This window comes from Panthera tigris, chromosome E1, assembly GCF_018350195.1.
Source record: "Panthera tigris isolate Pti1 chromosome E1, P.tigris_Pti1_mat1.1, whole genome shotgun sequence".
Taxonomy (NCBI): Eukaryota; Metazoa; Chordata; class Mammalia; order Carnivora; family Felidae; genus Panthera; species Panthera tigris.
This window is the reverse complement of record NC_056673.1, coordinates 58,012,898-58,031,581: the sequence shown is the minus strand read 5'-3', so window position 1 is coordinate 58,031,581 and position 18,684 is coordinate 58,012,898. Positions and strand designations below refer to the sequence as shown.

General features: G+C 59.0%; 1 protein-coding gene across 1 annotated transcript; it reads right to left on the bottom strand.

Annotated features, from left to right (window-relative positions):
- Positions 1–925: 925 nt before the first annotated feature.
- ENGASE (endo-beta-N-acetylglucosaminidase) lies at positions 926–12,158 on the bottom strand. The gene is given in 15 exon segments (XM_042967280.1): positions 926–3,241; positions 3,244–3,457; positions 3,619–3,733; positions 4,025–4,133; positions 4,597–4,745; positions 5,299–5,489; positions 5,659–5,767; positions 6,086–6,189; positions 7,092–7,257; positions 7,545–7,693; positions 8,243–8,400; positions 9,164–9,312; positions 10,049–10,250; positions 10,403–10,470; positions 12,015–12,158. Coding segments are annotated over 15 exon segments (2,193 nt in total). The 5' UTR covers positions 12,122–12,158; the 3' UTR covers positions 926–3,038.
- Positions 12,159–18,684: the final 6,526 nt, after the last annotated feature.

Genomic DNA, 18,684 nt, shown 5'->3' with positions numbered 1-18,684 from the left:
CCAACATGGCTCCACTGTCTCATGAAACGTAAAAATTAAAAAATAAAAAAAAAAAAAAAACCACCTCACTTTATATATTCAGCATCAGCTCCTGAAGTGAGCCCCTTTTCTATTCCTGTTGTACAGAGCCCCGCCCCGCCCCTCCCGTCCAGAGCCCCCTCTTCTTGCGGCAGCTCCGCCCCCGGCCCCGCCCTCCCGGCCCCCAGGACTGCAGCCGAGCCCCAGGCTTCCTTTCTTACCATTCTGTATGCTTCCAAGGTGTGACCATTCAAATCAACAGTATTATTATTAAGATTATTAATAAAGATTTCTTTCTTCAAACCAGGACGACGCTTTTTGATTTGGCAGCTTCTGGGGGGGGGGGGGGCGCAGAGGGCGGAGGGCCTGGAGGAGCCCCGCAGCCCGGGAGGGGAGTCCGAACACCTTTCTGGGCCAGATTGCAGAGCCCCAGCCCTCCGCACTCCTTTCCCGACCCGACCCAGAACGAGCCGGAGGCAGGGCTCACGCGTACCCCTGGAGCCTCGCCTTGTCCCCGCTGCGGTAATGCTTGTAACGTTTCGAGCACATTCCGGGGGAGACCGCCACCGGGGCCCCTTCCCAGTGAGCAGAGGCTACCCCACACCGGCGCCTGGCCGGGCCCAACGTGGTGCCGAGCAGCAGCTGTGGCCAGCCAAGTGCGAGCGGGAGAGGGTACGGGGCTGGGGCGCCGTGGGGAGGAGGGCCCTCAGATCCCAAGCGCGCCCGGGATCTGCCGGTGTGATGGGTGATGGGCAGAGCCCCGGTCCCGCGCTTCAAGGCGAGCCCCGGGGGCGGGGAAGGGGAAGGGGGCGCCCCTGGAAGGCTGGGGCGCAGAGCCCCGCCATCCTCCCCACCCCCGAAGAGGGAGCAGGACCGGAAGGAAAGCTCAGGTCAAATCAAGAGCTGAGAAGCCTTGGGCATGGGGGGCTGGGCCAGAGGCCAAAAGCAAGGTTGCCCCACCCACCACTCAGCTCACCAACTTGAATTCCTCCTGTTTTCACGCAGAACAATTTATTTGAGAGCGATTACACCCACCGCAGGGGCACAGGCTGAAATGCTAACATACTAAGTTTCCCGCCCAGAGCCTCTACTCTCTGCAGGCCGGGAACGGAGCTCCCGGGGAGCTGGGGTTGCGTGGTCTCTCGCTTCCAATCGCCTGCCCCCCAGACTGTGAGAAGGTCATGGCCGCTATAAATCTTCCCTCCTTCTCTGCATAAAACATTTGGGGGAACCAGCAATTAAAGAAGCAAACAGGCCTCGTGAATGAGCCGGACGTCACAGCAGGCGGTCGGCTTCGGGGCACCCGGGGCTCCCCCGCTGGGCACGCAGGGAGCAGGCCAGGAGCCTCCACCCCAGTTCCCCAGGGCACGAAGCAGGAGAGGCTCAAAGCGCTCCAGGGATAGTCCCAAACCGAGAACACGCTTGTGTGAGCAGCTCCGAGTGGCTCAGGTCCTTCCCACCAGTCTGCTGAGCCGTCCAGCTCCGCAGGGACAACCAGGGGTCGTGGGTGGCCTGCGCTTCCCAGCTGGTCAGTGGAGGCACCATCCTGTTCCACATGAAGCACCTCCCCCTCGGCCGGGCAAACCCATTCCCCACGGGGGGCTGAGCTGGGGGGGCCAAGCACGGGACTCGGAGAGTAAAACTTTGTTCCTCTGTCTCACCGGGAAGGGGGCACGTGGGTGCCTGGGCAAACGTCAGCCCCGAAGGAGACCCCCTTTGCTGTCCTGCTGGCCGAGTTTACCGAGGCCACCCCGACACCCCTCTGAACCCCGGGCTGAGGCGGTGTGGCTGTACTGCCGCCTGGTGGCCTCTCTCCTCCCTACAGCGTAAGACCAAGTCCGTGGACCCCTGGCCTTGGACCCGAGGCCACCCCTTAGGTGTGACCCCCTGGCTGGGACTGTCTGGCCCTTGGGACCGCTCCACCTCTCATAGCACGGGTGGAGGACAGAGAAATGGGCAAGTGACCCCCAACGTTGGCCCTGGGCAGGCCCAGGGTGAGACCCCGAGAGTGACGACACTGCTCTGGCCCAAGAGAGGAGCCGGGCAAGGCCGCGGGGTGGAGAGCCCACCCCTAGGAAGGCAGCACAGTGGCCCAGCGATCGACAGGGGAGCTGTGTGACTGCAGGAGCCATCTCTGGCTCCCTCACCCCCTCCCCTCCTCCCCATGCAGAGCCACTGGCAGAGGGAAGGAAGGTGCTAGAAGACAGAGGAGGCAAGAGAGGAAGGGGGCCCAGTGAAGAGGGTCCTCGAAGGGACTTTGCTAACACTTCTCAAGGGGCCTAGCACGGCCCACCCTGGGAGAGGCTGAGGCAGGCGGATGTGATGGAACAGGGCAGCCAGGGCGCCCGCGGCCAGGCTGGGGCCGGGCTGCAGGCCGAGGGCCTTCCTGGGCCTCCCGGGCTGCCCCAGGGGCCCAGAGGATGACCTCCGTGCAAGCTTCGCCAGGACCAACAACCCGGGAGAGACACAGCAGGACCCGGGGCCCGTGAGACGCCCCACAGGTGGCCCCAGCTCACGGGGACAGCGAACTGGGAAAGCCACAACACAGGATGGTCTGGACTGGGGCAGCCCACCCGGCCCGGGGGCAGGTACGACCTGGTGCCAGCCCCGCCAGGGGCTCAGTCCTCAGCACCCTCCCCCCACTCCGCCCTCAGCCCTCACCCTGGGAATCGCCCCTTGGCTGCTCAGAGGCCACCACCTGCCTCCTTCAAGCCTGGTGAGCGTAAGCGTCTCTCGGCCCATTGGGAAGCGGCCTTCGCGGACGGACGGGACTCACTTTCCCCAGTTCTGTCACTTGCTGAACCGTATTCCACAGAGGAGACAGAACAGAGCTCCTTCACCCCAGGAAATCGCCCACCCAGCAAACGGACCTCTCGGGTTTCCGATTAGCAACGTCCCTCACAAGAGAGCCCCAGCCCGCAGCCTCCCAGGGGCCTGTGGTCGTCTGCACGCTTCGCGGGGCCCCGGCGCAGAAGCAGCCGTAGCCTCGAGGCCGGGAGGGTCTGTGCTTTAATGCTCGATCACGTGTGGGGCCCGGAGTAGAGCAGGGCCGCCCGGCCCCACTCGGCCTTTGGCACCAGAAATCCCTCCCTGGGGACGGGCTCCACCAGGAACTCCACGCGGCCGTCCGTGCCTGGCCCCGCGGCTGCCACCGCCAGGTCCACTACGCGATACTGGTTGACAAAGGCCAGGCCCAGGAGCGCGGGCTTCTCCGGCCCGGGGGCCCCTCCGCAGGAGAGCCGGTCGCTCTGCAGCAGTGGATGCGGAAGCATCGGACGTGAGACAGGGGGTAGGACCAGTGCAGGGCACAGCTGAGCCGGAGCCGGGCCGGGCGCTGCTCCTCCTCCTCCTCGGGGGCGTCCCGCTGCCAGCGCACCCGGGAGACACTGACGGCCTGCACCCGGGGCAGAGGTCTGAGCAGGCTGTTGGCATCCACCACCTGGCGGGAGGGAGAAGGCTCAGCCCGCGGGGGCCGAGGGCGCCCGGCCCCGCGCGTTCCCACTGGCTGGCACCCTCACCCCTCTGGCCCGCGAGCAGCGGGCACAGGCGGGGCTCGGCTGCGGGCGGCACCCCCCTCCTCTGCAAGGGCGCCCGCCTCACCTGGAGCTCTCCCAGGCGGCAGACGAAGGCCTCCTGCTCCCGGCTGCCGGGAGGCCGCGAGAAGCTGACCCAGAGGTCCTGCAGGACGCAGCCCTGAAGGTTCACCTCGTAGCAGCTGGGGGAGGCAATCGGAGGCCGGTCACAAGGAGCCCACCTCAGCTCAGCGCCCTCCAGGCCGGCCGCTCCGAGGCCCCGAGCCACGTCGGGAAGGGAGACCCGTCCCAAAGGGGTCCCTGTGGTCGGCGGGAGACCCCAGCCGTGAGGCATGACCGTGACGGTTCCCAGCAGCGTTCCTGGGTTTGTGTCACGGGGCCACCTGAACCCCTCCGGTTCTGGGGCTCCTCGGGTGCCCCCCACCACGTGGCCATCCCCTGCCGGAGTCTCAACAGGAAGAGAAGGCACTCACCGCTGGACCCAGCCCCCGCTGAGCTGCTGGCCGCAGTGGCCCACCCATCTGGCCAGCTTGGTGGGGGGCACCCGGAGGGGGCGGGGGCTGTGCCTGGAGCTCGTTTCTGCTGCGGGAGGAGACCCAGGACTTGAGAATGAGGAAAGTCCAAAGGAAACCACACGGGGAGGCGTCTCTTCTGGAGGCCAGAAGGCTCCCTGGTGGCCCCAGGCGCCCAGGGCCTGCCAAAACAGGCTGAGGCCCTCGGGGGGAGAACAGGGTGGAGAGCCCCCATACCCCCAGGCCCCACAGACGTCCTCCTTCTCAGTGCCATGGCTGGCAGGAGGCCTGATCCCCACGTCTCCGTGGGAACAGAGACCCAGTCCCGCACGGCACGCTGTGCTGCCCAGTGGGGGCCGTGGGCCGCAGGCTCTGGCTGGCTGGGGAGTCTCCCTGTCAGGCCTGGACCACAGCAGAGGCGGGACCTGCCTGCCTCTGCCCACCCCGATGCACTTTCTAGACCCCCCTTCCCTGAGGCGTCCCCTGAAACAGAGGAGGCCTTCAAGAGGCAGGGGCCAACCCTACGCCCTCACCACTCAACGTCGAGATGCCACCGACGTGACAGCTGCCCGCGTCCCCGGCGGTGAGCTCCAACGCCACCCCAACATCCGAAGGCCCTTCAAGCTTATACACCATGGACAGGAAAATTTTGGGGGGCACCGGGACGTGCAGGGAGAACAGCCTGTGGGAGGAGGCCAGCGATGAGGGGCCACAGCGTAACCGCGGAGACGCCGCAGCTGTCTCCGGCTCACGCCCGCCAGCCTCTCCCGGCAGGACCTGGGAGCCGGGGCAGCACAGGGCGTGCGCTCTGGTCCCGCCCGAGGCTGGGGACGGCCCTCCCCCCCTCCCCTTCCCCCCAGGCCGCATCCTTCCGTGACCCAAAGATCTCGGTTCTGCGACCCCACAGTAAATGAGAAGCGGTCGGACTCGGCGACGGCGAGCAGGGCGGTGGCCGGGTGGGGGGCGGGGGGACGGGAGCTGCTCTGCGGGGCCAGGTTCGGTCTTGCGAGGCGAGGAGGTGCCGGGTGGTTTGCGCAGCCAGTTTGCGCTGCCACCCCACACGCTCAAAGACACTTGAGACGGAGAACCGGAGAACCGTACGTAAAAACCACCCCGGTTCTGTCCGTCCTCATCCCGGCTGCTGCCGCCCAGCCGCCCGACAGGGGTGGGGGTTCGCGATCGACAGGGGTGGGGGGAAGCGGATGACCCCACAGGTCTCGTCCCCACCCGCCTACCTCACAGCCACGTGCCCGACCTCGGGCGGGATCACCCCGCGGAGGAGCAGGGAGCTGCCCCCGTTCCAGGCGTCTGCCAGGCAGCAGTGCGTCTTCACCCAGCCCTGCCCGTCCCCTTCCGGCCTCTGCTCTGCAAACAGGGGCTGGATTTCCTGGGCGCTCGGGTGGTACCAGGGCCCCACCGCCTCCTCCTGCAGGACGAGGCCACATCAGAGGGAGGGGGGGCTGGGGGCCCAGGGGGCACCGTGTACACGGGGTGACGGGGAAGCGCAGCACGGCCATCCCTCGCACGCCCCCGAGCCCCCCACCTGTCCCAGGGCACGCCAAAGGTGACGCGGCCCAACCGGGAGCCCCACGCACCTGGCCGTAGCACACTCTTCGAGTCCCCATGCCCAGGCAGAAAGAAGTGACAAAGGGCAGAGAGCAGATGCTGTGTGGGGGCAGGTAGCGTCCCAGCAAGCCCCAGAACCTGCAGAGCCAGCCTGGACTCACTCTCTGCGACCCGAGGCCCCCCCCGCATCCCTCCCAGAGTGGCCACGGCTGTCTGCGGAAGCGGCCCCTCGGGGCCCCCAAGTTCCACCCTTGCCGCTTAACTGGTCGCCAGGACCCTCCCGCCCGCAAGCACCCCAGGTAGCTGACTTCTCTCGAGCTGAGCCCCTGCCCCTGCCCGGTGTGCCCTGGGAAGGTCAGTGGAGAGCAGGGCCTGAGCTACCCGGAGACACGCTCGAAATCGCCGGAGCCCCCATCCGGCCATCACTACGCCCCTGGGCCGCGGGACAGGACTCACTTGTCCTGGTTCTGGAAGAAATCCCTCTTCTCCAAACACTCGTACACCCAGCCAGGGGCAAAGAGAGCGGCCGAGAATCCGTGCTTCCGGATCAGCTCCAGCGACTAGGGAGACAGCAGTCAGGGGACGCCCCTTCCCCGCGAGCGCGACGCCTCCCTCCCCCAGCTCCGAGGGGGCCTTCGAACTCAGTCCCCGTCGCTCCTCAGCCCACCAGCAGAGGCCGCTGCAGCAGTGCCGGGAAGGAAGGCTCTGGGCCGGCAGGGGGCTGCAGGGGGGCGGCTCTCACATGCTGCCTCTCCCGCGCCGTACCTGTCATCACGTTATCAGACTCGCAGCGGGTGGAGAGGATCTTCAGTTATTGGATTAATTTATTCACTTAGAGCTTAATTAATGAGCAAGAACATCCCCGTGGCACTGGGGACGGGGCGGGACTGACAGCCCGGGAGACAAGCTGACTCCCTACTTATCCCACACCAGGAGCTCAGCCCCAGCAACCCCTCCTCTCTCTCCTCACTGCTGCCTTGCCAGAAAAACCTCTCTAGCTATTAAGCCAGCAATTCCCCAAACCGCTCTTTTGCCTGGGTCCTTAGGCCTGAGCTGCCGGAGAAAGACCCCCAGCTCCCTGCCAGGGTCCCCCCCCCCCCGGCCCACCCAGTGGCTCAAACTGCTGACTCAGTGCCCCTCCGGAGCACACGGTCCCGACAGACGTAAAAGCGAGTCAGAGACTCGGGCCGGAGGTCCGAACGGTGCTTCTGCCCATCAACACCTAACACAAGTACCACCCGAGCACAAGAAGGGGCTGGAAGTTAGGATTTCGGGGCTCGGCTTGGCCCCGGGGCAGGTCACCGGTGTTCCCCGGTCCTCAGTTTCCCCACTCTGGGAAGAAGGTCGCCTCTGTTTCCCTCGAGTGCAGGTGGGAACGGAAGGTCCACAAGAAAACCAGGCCCACGGAAGGCACGCCGGCCACCGCCCCCACCCCACCCCCGGCCCCGAGGGCCACCCCCACCTTGTGGGTGTCGAACTGGCCCCCGACGACGTTGCCCCGGGCGAACACGTCCACTCCCACGTACACGTCGGCCCGGCGCTCGCCGGCCTGCGCTACCATTCTGTCCAGATGCTCCTCCTGCCAGTTGTAGTTAGTGAAGAAGCCGTCGCAGGAGTCGAAGAAGATCCTGGGAGGTGGCGGGGACTGGCCGTGAGGCCCGGACCCGGAGGCACGGGGGCCGCCCACGCTGGACCTCCCCCTCCCTCGCCTCCACTCATAACCCACAGCCGGGGCTGCCTCCAGGCCCAGGACGGAGGCTGCCCCGGACAGCGGGGACCCCCGGCACGGTGCCAGCTGGGCCCCCCGTCGCTCTCTCCCCTCCCGCTCCCACCCGGGGCGGCCGAGTGCGCCAGGCCTCCGGGAGACACGCGGCACTGCCAGCGCCCCCTCCACCCAGGGGGCCGCCCGGCTCACCGGTTCTGCTCATTGAGCTCGTTCTGCCACTTGACCTGCCCGCTGCTCACCACGCTGTCGTACCAGAGCACCAGGCCCCCCGGGACCTGCCGACAGAGCTGTGTGCTCAGGTACCGGAGGAAAGGGGGCACGTTCCCCACCGCGGCCAGCTGGAGAGGGGTGAAGAGAAGGCCCTCGGTGAGGCCCAGGGACGTCGGGCAGAAGCGCCCACACAGGACATAGAGGAGGACACTTCATCCCAGAAGCAAACGGATGGACACACACCAAAGAAGCCACGGTCTCAGGAGCCCCTCCACCCCACAGCCACCGAAGGGCGGGTCCAGCCACCTGTCCTCTAACTCTCCTCCCTTCCTGAGGCAGGAAGGATAACGGGCACGGCCACCAAGAAAAGATAAAAGGCCACGAGAGGGGAGGCTGGCGGGAAGGGAAGCCACGCGTGTGGCCCAAGAAAAGCAAACGGAGGAGGAGAGGGGTCTCCTTGAAGGAGAACACGGAGCTCGGCCAACCCAGGTTTCTGGACACAGCGCCAGAGAAGGTTCTGCGTCGCTTCGAAGGAACGGAGATGCGTGGGGCCGGCTCCCGCCGCCGTGACGGGGAGCCGGCCGCGGTGCGGGCCCCGCCAGGCCTAGCTCGGGAAGCGGCAGGGGGACAGCGCCTGCGACAGGGCTGGGCAAGGCACCGGAGAAGGTCGTGCTCACACTCAGAGAGCTCTCGATGTTGATGAGCCAGCCATCAAAACGGAAAAACTGGGCGATCAGGACGAGCTGATCGGCCACCGCCTGGTAGGAGCGCTCGTCCCCGGCCAGAAAGGCTTCACAGAGCCGCCCACCTTCTTTCCACTCGGCGATGAAAGTCCCTGCCAGGACAGAGAGAGACGAGGTCAGGCGAACCCAGCAGTTAGCAAAGCGCGGTTCCTGCCACAGTACATCAGCGTGGCCTGCAAGCCAGACATTCAACTTCTCGTCTGTCCCCGGACAACTAGGGAACCAAACGCCCTGGGGGCAGGGCCCAGCAGTTAGTGCTAAACAAGCCAATACATGTTTCAGGGGCCGGTGAAGAAAGCTTGAGAAGCTTCACTCCATCCAGGGACCGGCCGGCCACCTGTGGCCTGCAGACCACCTATTTTTATAAACGCAGGTTGTCGTTTTGTTTTGTATTGTTTCGTTAAGTTTATTTACTCATGTTGAGAGGGGAGGGAGGGATGGGGGCGGAGAGGGAGAGAGAAAATCCCAAGCAGGCCCCACGCCGTCAGCGCAGAGCCCGACACGGGGCTCGAACTCGTAAACCGTGAGATCACGACCTGAGCCAAAGTCAAGAGGCGGACGCTCAACCGACCGAGCCCCCCGGGCGCCCCTGTAAACGCCGTTTTCCAGGAACACAGCCATGCCCACCGGTCTGCCCACCGCATATGGCTCTGTTGTCTCTCTAGCAATTGCAAGAGTGGCACCGTGGCCGGCCCCTTCCGGAAGTCTGCCCTGGCCGGTCCTGACCTATCGAGGCGGCCCCAGGCGCCGAGCTCGACTCGCTCAGAAGCGAAGGCCGAGCCTTTTCGCCCCTGCGACACCTGGCAGGTGTGCGACCGAGCCTGGCTGAGCGCGAGGCGAGCCCTGGGATCTTACCCAGCACACAGACCCCGTGCCTGTGGGCAGCGTTGGTCCAGCCCACGGGGGGGATGGTCACCAGGTGATGGCTGAAGTACACGAAGATGTCAATACACTGCCAGTGGTAGAAGCAATAGGGGTTTTGCGCCGCCGAGCCCTGAATGAACCTGCGTGAGAAACACAGCAGTCGGGACCCGGGCCACGGGGACCCCAGAGCGAAAAGAGACTAGCGAGGCCCCAAGGGAAGATCCTCTTCAGTCGCGGCCAGTGATGCCGAGAGCTCGCGGCGCACAGTGTAGACGCTGGGTCGAGTGAGAAACAGAACGACACCTCAGTCCTTCTCTCGGGAGGTCTTAAGGGAAACGTGTTCACCAGGCCGCGCAGGCAGTCACCCCCGGACCCCACGGCGGTTTTGAGCCTCCACAAACCCAGACAGGACAGAAGAAAGGAGAAGCGGAAGGCCTCACGCAAAAGCTCCAGGCGCCTGGTGTCCCCCGCACCGGTCCCTTGACGGTTCCTCCAGGATGGTCTCTAACCACATGAGCCGCACCCGAGACGTCACCACCTGCCTCGGCCTGTCCCTTGGTGGCCGACTCTGACTCAAGCCTGCCCATCTGACGTCCAAGAGTATTTTATAAACGTTTAAGACCCCTGAGCGCACCGCCGGCGACTCTGGAGGAAGCGTCCCTGGCTGGGGGAGGGGCGGAGTATGACGCTCAGAGCGGTGGGCCGAGCACGGAGTCAGAGCCAAAGGGACGGGCTCCGGGCCGGCGGTCTGGGCCAGAGGCCCGGCTCCTGGCTGTCTCTGCCACACCGTCCCTCCCTCCTTCCCTTCCATCCGGTCCCACAGAAGGAAAACACGCAACAAATTTAACGTCAGGCGATGTCCTCGCAAAGCCTTACTTGTCATCCAGGTATCCGCCCATCATGTCATGGCACAACAATGTCCGGGGCCTCTGGCTGCTCAGAGGGGGCTGCCGACACTTGAGGGGTTCCAGGGCCACATTAAAGCTGTCCTCCGCATCGGGCGTCCACGCCAAGAGTTCCTCCAGCGACGGTAAGTAAAAGCTGATGGGTTTGGTGGTGTCCTTGTCATAATATCTAGCTGGTCAGATGAGGGAACAGTGAGGAATCGATGGATTAGCAGAGACGCTCTGACAATAACCGAGCGAGAACGGAGACCAGGAAGGGGCGGGCCTGCCCCGAAGCCCCAGGGGTGAACTCGGAGACGGCGTTCAGAGCCTCGGTCCTTCTCACCTGGCAGAGGATCCCGGGTAAAACTGACCACTTCACGAAAGACCGCTTCTTCTTGTTCCTCCCCGATTCTAAGCAAGGAGGAAGTTAAAAATTTTTTTTAAGTAAAAGGGTAAAGAAAAACAACACCGAGAAGCACACGGACTAGGCTCCATCGACATGAGGAGGGGAGGCGGTGCTATTCTCTGACTTAGGTTTTGAATACGAGCTACGGAAATACGTAGAAAGAGGCCAGTAGGCGCCGATGTTCCTGCTGTCGGAAGAACAGCCCATCCTCTGTACCAGCCACCCAGACATCACCCTGCAGGACCAAAGTCGTGCTTCGCAGAGTCCACGGGTTCTTGGCCAAGGGCCAGGAAACCTCACAGAACCAGAGTTTCAGGGCCCCAGAGAGCAGGGCCACACTTCCTCCCCAGTCCACGTTTCCGTGGGTATGTTCTGTGGATGCCACACTAACTCCCTAGCTGCTGTGGAGGATTCTAACAGGAAAAAAAAAAAAAAAAAAAAAGGGCACTTTCACTACATGAAGTTGGAAAAGCCTGGATAAAACCAAATTAGCTTTCTTTTTTTTTTTTTTTAATGCTTATTTTTGAGAGACAGAGTGTGAGCGGACAAGGGGTAGAGAGAGGAGACACAGAATTTGCAGCAGGCTCCAGGCTCCGAGCTGTCGGCACAGAGCCCAACGTGGGGCTCGAACCCACGAACCGTGAGATCACAACCTGAGCCGAAGTCGTACGTTTAACCGACTGAGCCACCCAGGCGCCCCCAAATTAGCTTTCTTTTAAAAACAATTATTGTCATCAGAGTACAAGAAGACACGGCCAGCTACCATTTATTGGCCGTGGGCTTCAAAGCAGAAGTTGTCTAAACCTACCAACATCCATGGCCTCTTCTTTGTGACTTTCTTAGGAGACCCTGAGACCTGCCAGGCGAGTGGATGGGATGAGACATTCAAGTCTCATTAAAGTGGATGTGCTAAGTGCTTGGGAAGTGCTCCCTTGCGAATTTCGTCCCATCGCTGTGCTCTTCCTCTCTCTCCCTTGATGATTGCTCGGTCCTTCAGCTTGTCTCCCCCAACACCCCCACTCCAGGAACTGTCAGAACACCTGTTGGTCTGCACCAGAGCGTGAGCCATCTCAACATTCCTATGCAAGAGCAAAAGCGTCCCCACCAGCCGGCAGCCGCTTGCACTCCATCCCTGTTCCGTCTGAAACACCCCTGGTCTCCTTTTGGGTTTAACACGAAGCTAGGGATGCTGTTTCCAAGAAGGCCATAGAGGGGTGCTCCTAACGTCCCCCCAGGTGAGCAAAGGTCCCAACAAAGAACCAAGCATGGGCGCCGAAGGGCACGTCCATCCCTTCCGTGCCTCAGCCTTTGCCCACTCGGTTCCCTCGTCTGGAACACCCTTCTTCCCATTCGCCACCTGCTCCCTAAAGACTCGGTGCAGATATCCCCGCTCCAGGCACCACCCCCTTCCTGTCCAGCAAGGGTACGAATGACACCAGCCGGCCTCCTCCGCGAGGACCCGCGGCCGACGGCGGTGGGCGAGGGCGAGGACACACAAGCTTCCCGCCCACAGCACCGCCAATGGCGGCCCCGCCGGACCCCCGCCCACCTCCTCCGCTGCCACCGGCGCACAGGCCGCCGCTTCCGCTGCTCCTCCCGCGTCGCGTGCGCCCCAAGCCGCGCAGCCGCCCGGGTCCTAGGCCCCGCGGTCTCCATCACCACGCCGCGCCCGCCGCCACGGCCGGCCTCCGGCCAATCGCAGGTCTGGATCAGACCCCGCCTCTGAACCCCGACCAATCGCTGGCCTGGATCCGGCCCCGCCTTCGGCCGCTAACCAATAGCAAGCCAGGGCCCGCCCCCCGCCCCCGCCCAATGGGGTTACTGCGCCGTACGGCTGCTCCGCCCCACCAGGCCGCAGGACTTCCAGCTCGGGCTCTGGGCTCGCCCCTGAGCGGTGGAGACTTTGTAGTCGGAGGACGGCCTGGGGGCGGGGCCTCGGCGGAGGGCGGGGCCACGGCGAAGCGCGAGGGCGGGTCCGTGGCGGCGCTGAGGCCGGCTTTTGGAGACCTCGTATTGTCTCGCTCCGTTCCCCCCAGCCCCGTTTTGCAGACGAGCAACGTCCCGAAGGTCCCAAAGCCAGTAAACTGCAGCAGTGAGAGCCGAGCTCGGTTCGTCTAAGATAATTTTCAGGAAAACGTGAAATCCTAATTCTCATTCGGGTTTTTAAGTAGGGAGAAGTGATAAAGGCTTTATTCCTACTCGTTAATCAGAGAAGCAAGCAGCCAGATGTTAAAACCAGTTCAAAGAGAATAGAAAAGGAGACCCGTTTATAGATGAGGCGCATTGAAATGAACATGTAAGCAGAGACAGAACTAGTTTTTCTGCAGGGTGGGGTTGGGGGCGGGGATCCCTGTGCTCCCCGAGAGACAGTCTCCACCTTGTGAAAGAGAGCAAGGCTGGGGTCAGATGACTGCTTGGATGTGTGGTAGACGACGCATAGTGTTCCACTGAGGCATGGATATTTTTCCACACCCCGAATCTGCACTCTGCAGTAGGTAGGGCCCCCCAAGCTCACGGGGCCTGAAGGTTTCTCAGAGGAGGCACGTTCCCAGCATCTTGGGCACTGTTCACAGTAAAAGTGGTGGAAGGAGATCTGAGCGGGGAGAAGTGTAGTCCGGCAGGAGGAATCCATGAGCACCTGGCCCCCCGCGGTCCCAAACAGACCAGGCTCAGGCAGTCACCGCTGAACAGAATCCAGAGACAGAGAAACAAGTAGTGGGGAAACAAGAAAGGAATTTATTTCAGGGAGGCCAGCACCGGGAAGACAGCAGACTATGGGCTCAAAGACTGTCTCCAAAGTGCTGAAAAGACTTCCAGGTTGATATAAGGAAAATGTGGGGCAGAGGTCGGTGGATATGTGCAAGTGGGCAGCGGAGGTCCGGTGGATCACTGTCTTGGGGTCAGTCGTGCGGGGTCTTGCCGGCTCAGGGCAGTTCTTGATGCTTGCGGGGGGGTAGTTTTCTGTTCCCACCACGGGATGCTTTGCCCGAAGGACCTGTTGCCTGAGTTAAGAGATAAGCTGGAAGAACTTAATCGGAGGTCAGAATGGAAGTAGTTGACGTCCTGTTTCAGAAGCAGGAAGTTCAAGGAGGCCAGACGCAGGGCTGGGGCCTGCAGGGCCAAGCGTGGGCCTCTTTACCGTGGTTGCAGACTTTGAACTTGATGAGGCCCCAAGCGTCCATAAACCTTGAGCACGGCGTGATGATTCAAGCTGTGGAATTTGAGCCCGGGCCACACTGCCGGGAGGACAGGCCATCGTGGAGCAGGGGACAGCGATCCACGGGGAGGACAGAGATCGCAAAGTGCTGGGGAGTTCGCCAGGAGAAGGGGGAGCAGGGCCACAAAAGTCACTCCAGCTGTGATCAGGTGAGCACAGAGGATATGAAGTCTGTGGTCCGTACTTAACCCGTTGTTCCCAAGCACTTACCCGCAGCTTAGTGATAAATGTAAATAAATAAGCTTTTTGTCCTAACAATTAAAACATAGTTCTTAGAGATACATTAAACAGTCCTTAGGTAATGCTCAGTCTCTGGGGGGAAAATATGCCCAGGCCTCTCTTTTCTGCCCCTCTGCACAGCATTAGCCTCTGGTCTAGGCAGACAGGGGACAGTCAGGTCTTGTGACCTCTGTGTCGGCCCCTGCTTGCTGCCTTCCCAGCTGACCCTCGTGGCTCCTGGCCTCTCTGGGGATCAGGACGAGCCTGGAGGTCCCCGTGTCTGCCTTGAGGTCACACTGCTCCCTGCTGGGGCTCTAGACCTCTCTGAGATCTGGCTGGGCCCCCTAGAACCCTAACCCTTGTAGGATTTCCAGATAAAATACAGGATGTGTTCCCCTGCATGTGGCCAGCCTGTGTGCCTCCCTCTGTGGACACACAGCCACTCCAATGACACTAAAATGGCATACCCAGACTGCCTGCCCTTGCCCGGCCCCTACACAAACATTACATTCACTTTCTCCTTTTAAAAATTAAAGTGCTCTAGAGAAAATTAACGTTCCTTTTAACCCCCCTCCCTCCTAGTTTCCTGGCCTCCCCTTGTCCTTCAGAGATGCCTCAGTGTCCTACTGAGGACGTCATCAGCTAGGCCTCTTTCCTTCTAGATGTTTTAAAACATCTGGGGCTCTTGGGTGGCTCAGTCAGTTGGGCGTCTGACTTTGGCTCAGGTCATGATCTCACGGTTCACGGTTCGTGAGTTCAAGCCCTTGTGTCAGGCTCTGTGCTGACAGCTCAGAGGCCTGGAGCCTGCTTCCGATTCTGTGTCTCCCTCTCTCTCTCTGCCCCTCCCCCCATTCATGCTCACGCTCTCTCTCTCTCTCTCCCCCTCTCAAAAATAAACATTAAAAAAATAATAAAATACTTCCAGTAGTAGCTAGAACTATAGAACGTTGTTTGTGTCTTATAAAAATAGCATCATGTTGTACAGATTACTCTGTATCTTGCTTTTTTCACCCAGCAATCCTTTTGAAATCGAACCGTGTTGAATTACATGGCTCTAACATGTCCGATTTTACTGTTATTTAATACGCTGTCACTTTAACACATCACCGGCTGCTTTCCAACCTGCCCACCTGTGGCCATTTATTAAACAGAAGCATTTGTTTGCTTTTATCTTTTGAATGTTAAAATGAACATCTTTGTATAAATCTTCTGGGACACCCATTGGCTATTTTTTTTTCTTTTTCAGGTAAAAACACAGGAGTCGAGTTGCGAGCGGTGATCACATGCACATTGTCATACTTTACCCTCGCTAATGAGCTGGTCCAAAGGGGCTCTCGCGTTGACACGCTTCCATGCACCCGGTATGTATGTGTTGCCCCCCAACCTCTTAGCCCTGATATTATTTAACTCGGATTTTCTGCTCACCCGATGGGTGCACCTAGCAGTCTCTTTTTTTTTTTTTTTTTTTTTTTTACATTTTTTTTTTTTTTTGAGAGCGAGACAGAGCACAAGTGGGGGAGGGGCAGAGAGAGAGGGAGACACGGAGTCCGAAGCAGGCTCCAGGCTCTGAGCCATCAGCACAGAGCCCGACGCAGGGCTCGAACTCACAAACCATGAGATCATGACCTGAGCCAAAGTGGGACAGATGCTTAACTGACTGAGCCACCCAGGCACCCCAAATATAGTTGTGTTGTGTGTGTGTGTGTGTGTGTGTGTGTGTGTGTGTGTTGCAGATATATAACTTCCAGATGCCATTGGAGGTAGGTCTTTAACATTTTATTTTCCTTTTTGGTTGTTGGTCTGTTAAGATTTTTCTTTCTTCCTGGGCCAATTTTGCTAATAAATGTTTTCCTGGAAAAGTGTCCTTTTCATGAGGTTTTTCAAATGCGGGGTATTAAGTCCTTCCTGATCATATTTTTTAATCTCTTGGTTATGCCCTCTCTTTAATTCCAATGTTGTTTATTTGTGTTTCTTTTTTTTTTTCTTGATGCTTTTTGCTGAAGGACTATTTTATTAGTCTTTGCAAAACACAAGTGCTTGGGTTTGTTCTATTTTTTGTTTGTTTGTTTTCTGTTTCCCTAATCTCCGCTTTTATTTTCTTTCCTCTTATTTTCTTTGGATTTCTTTTGTCATTCTTTTTCTGGCTTCAAACGTGGACAGTTTGGTTCACTTAGTTTTAAATCCTTCTTGTGTTTATATAAATACAGCAAGGGAGGGGCGCCTGGGTGGCTCAGTCGGCTGAGCGCCCGACTTCGGCTCAGGTCATGGTCCCCTGGTTTGTGGGTTCAAGCCCTGTATCGGGGTCTGTGCTGACAGCTCAGAGCCTAGAGCCTGCTTCGGATTCAGAGCCTGTGTCTCCCTCTCTCTCTCTCTCTCTGCCCCTCCCCTGCTCATGCTCTGTCTCTCTCTCTCAAAAATAAATAAACATTAAAAAAAATTTTTTTTGAATGCAGCAAGGGAATCCATGGGTCTCCGAGAGTGAAATTGCACTGGAGCCCACAGGTTTTGATATGTAGCACTGATATTTCCATTCAGTTCTAAATACTTCACAATCTCTGTTAGCTCCTCTCTACCCCGTCCAAAATGGTCCTTAATTTTGCTACAGGAGAATTCATCAGTCTGGTCTGTTATGATTAGTACTTTTGTGTCCTTTTCAAAACGTATTTCCCTACCCTGAAGGCATGAACATATGAAATGCACCATCATAGTGTTTTCTAGAAGCTCTGTTGCTTTGCCGTTCACCTTCAGCTCTGCATCTCAGGCTGCATTCATTTGTGTTTACGATGTGAGGGAGGAGGACGCGTTTTTATTTTTTATCATGTGGATCCCCGGTCATTCTGTGGTTTTTGGAAAGACCGCCTTCATCCAGTGCCCTGCAGAGCTCCTCTCTGGAAAATCCGTGTCCGTACATGCTTGAGTCTGTTTGGGGCTCTGCGATGCTGTGATTTTACAATAGTGTGTATTTGGTCTTCATTTCTGGCACAGAGCTCCTACACCCTTGGAATATTCCCTAAATGATAAGAGCCATTAAAGTATCTTTTGTTAATCCCAACAAGCCCCTTTCAACCACACCAGAGTTTATGCCAGTGAGGAGACTTCTGGAAAGCCTCTAAGCGTAGAGGCTGGTTTGACAGGGAACCAACCTGGATCAGAGAGTGGGAACTTTCAGGACTGTCCCCACCGCCTCCTGGGAGGGGAAAGGAACTGAGATGGAGTTCATCACCAAGGGCCAAAGATTTACTCAACCGTGCTTGTGTTACGAAGGCTCTGGAAAAACCCCTGAGCTACAGGGTTGGGAGAGCTTCCCGGCTGGCGAGCCCGTGGAGGTGCTGGGAGGGTGGCACGTCCCCCAGGGAGCCCATGGAAGCTCCGTGTCCCTTACCCTGCCTTATGCGTCTCTTCCAGCTGGGTGTTTGTTCCTGAGCCATGAACTTCTAGATCGTAAGTGTCGCGTACATCCCGGGCTACCCTGGTGTTTGCTTCTCAGAGGGCAAGAAGCAACAGCTGTCCATAGACTGAGATTTTATATCGTCTGAATAATACTGTGTAGTTCTCCACACAGACATCCTACACGCCTACTGGTAGATTTGCTCCTGTAGATAAATGGCAGGCAGAAGTGGCATTTTGGATGGGTTACAGGTGGGTTACGGGTGGCTGCAAATTCACTTCCTCTCCTCCCAACAAAGGAGGGAGTCTATTACCCACTCCTTCTCTGGGCTGACCGGTGATTAAGTAGCTGTGGGAGGGCTTCTCGGTCTAGGTCTCCAGAGGTCTTGGAGATTCCACGCCTGCCCTCTCGGCCCCTGTGCTGAGAGCACCGTGCTGTAAAGAAGCCTGGCACTCACGTGAGGCGACAGCCACCCTGCCATCCTGAGGCCCACAGAAGCGCCCAGCCAACCTGCAGACTCATGAGAAACAACGAAGTGTGCGTCTTTCAGGATACTGAGTTTTTTAGGTGGTTTGTTATCTTACGATGGATAATGCATCCAGCATTTTTATTTAGAGAGCAGGGGAGGGGCAGAGGGAGAGGAAGAGAGAATCCCAAGCAGGCTCACCACTGGCAGCATAGAACCCAACGCGGGGCTCGATCTCACAAACTGTGAGATGGTGACCTGAGCGGAAATCAAGAGTCAGCCGCTCACCCGACGAAGCCACCCGGGCGCCCTTATTTACTTTTTTAAAATACTTATTTATTGGGGCGTCTGGGTGGTTCAGCCACTCAAGTGTCCAACCTCACGTCAGGTCATGATCTCGCGATTCATGAGTTCGAGCCCCGCGTTGGGCTCTCTGCTGTCAGCACAGAGCCCGCTTCAGACCCTCTGTCTCCCTCTCTCTGTTGTACTTCCTTCACTCATGCTCGCGCACTCGCTCTCTCTCTCTCAAAATTAAACATTTAAAAAATAAATAAAGTAAAATAAATTATTTATAAATGGGGCTCGAACTCACGAACCCGAGGTCAAGAGTCACACGCTTCCCCGACTGAGCCAGCCAGGTACCCCCTCCAGTATTTGTTTTTAAATTTCATTGTCAGCTTGTTGCTGGTACAGTGATCTTTGTGTATCAACCCTACACCCATCAGCTACTAATTCTAATCATCGTCTGCAGCTTCTTTTGGATTTTCCGTGCAACTTACCAGCTACAAAGAATGGCAATTTTATTCCTTCATTTCATAAATCCTTACATCTTGTATTTCCTTTCCTTTCCTTACCACACCGGCCAAGACCCCCAAAGCAATGCTGAGTACGTGCCATCACCCATCACCGAGTCCTTGCCTTTGGCCCCA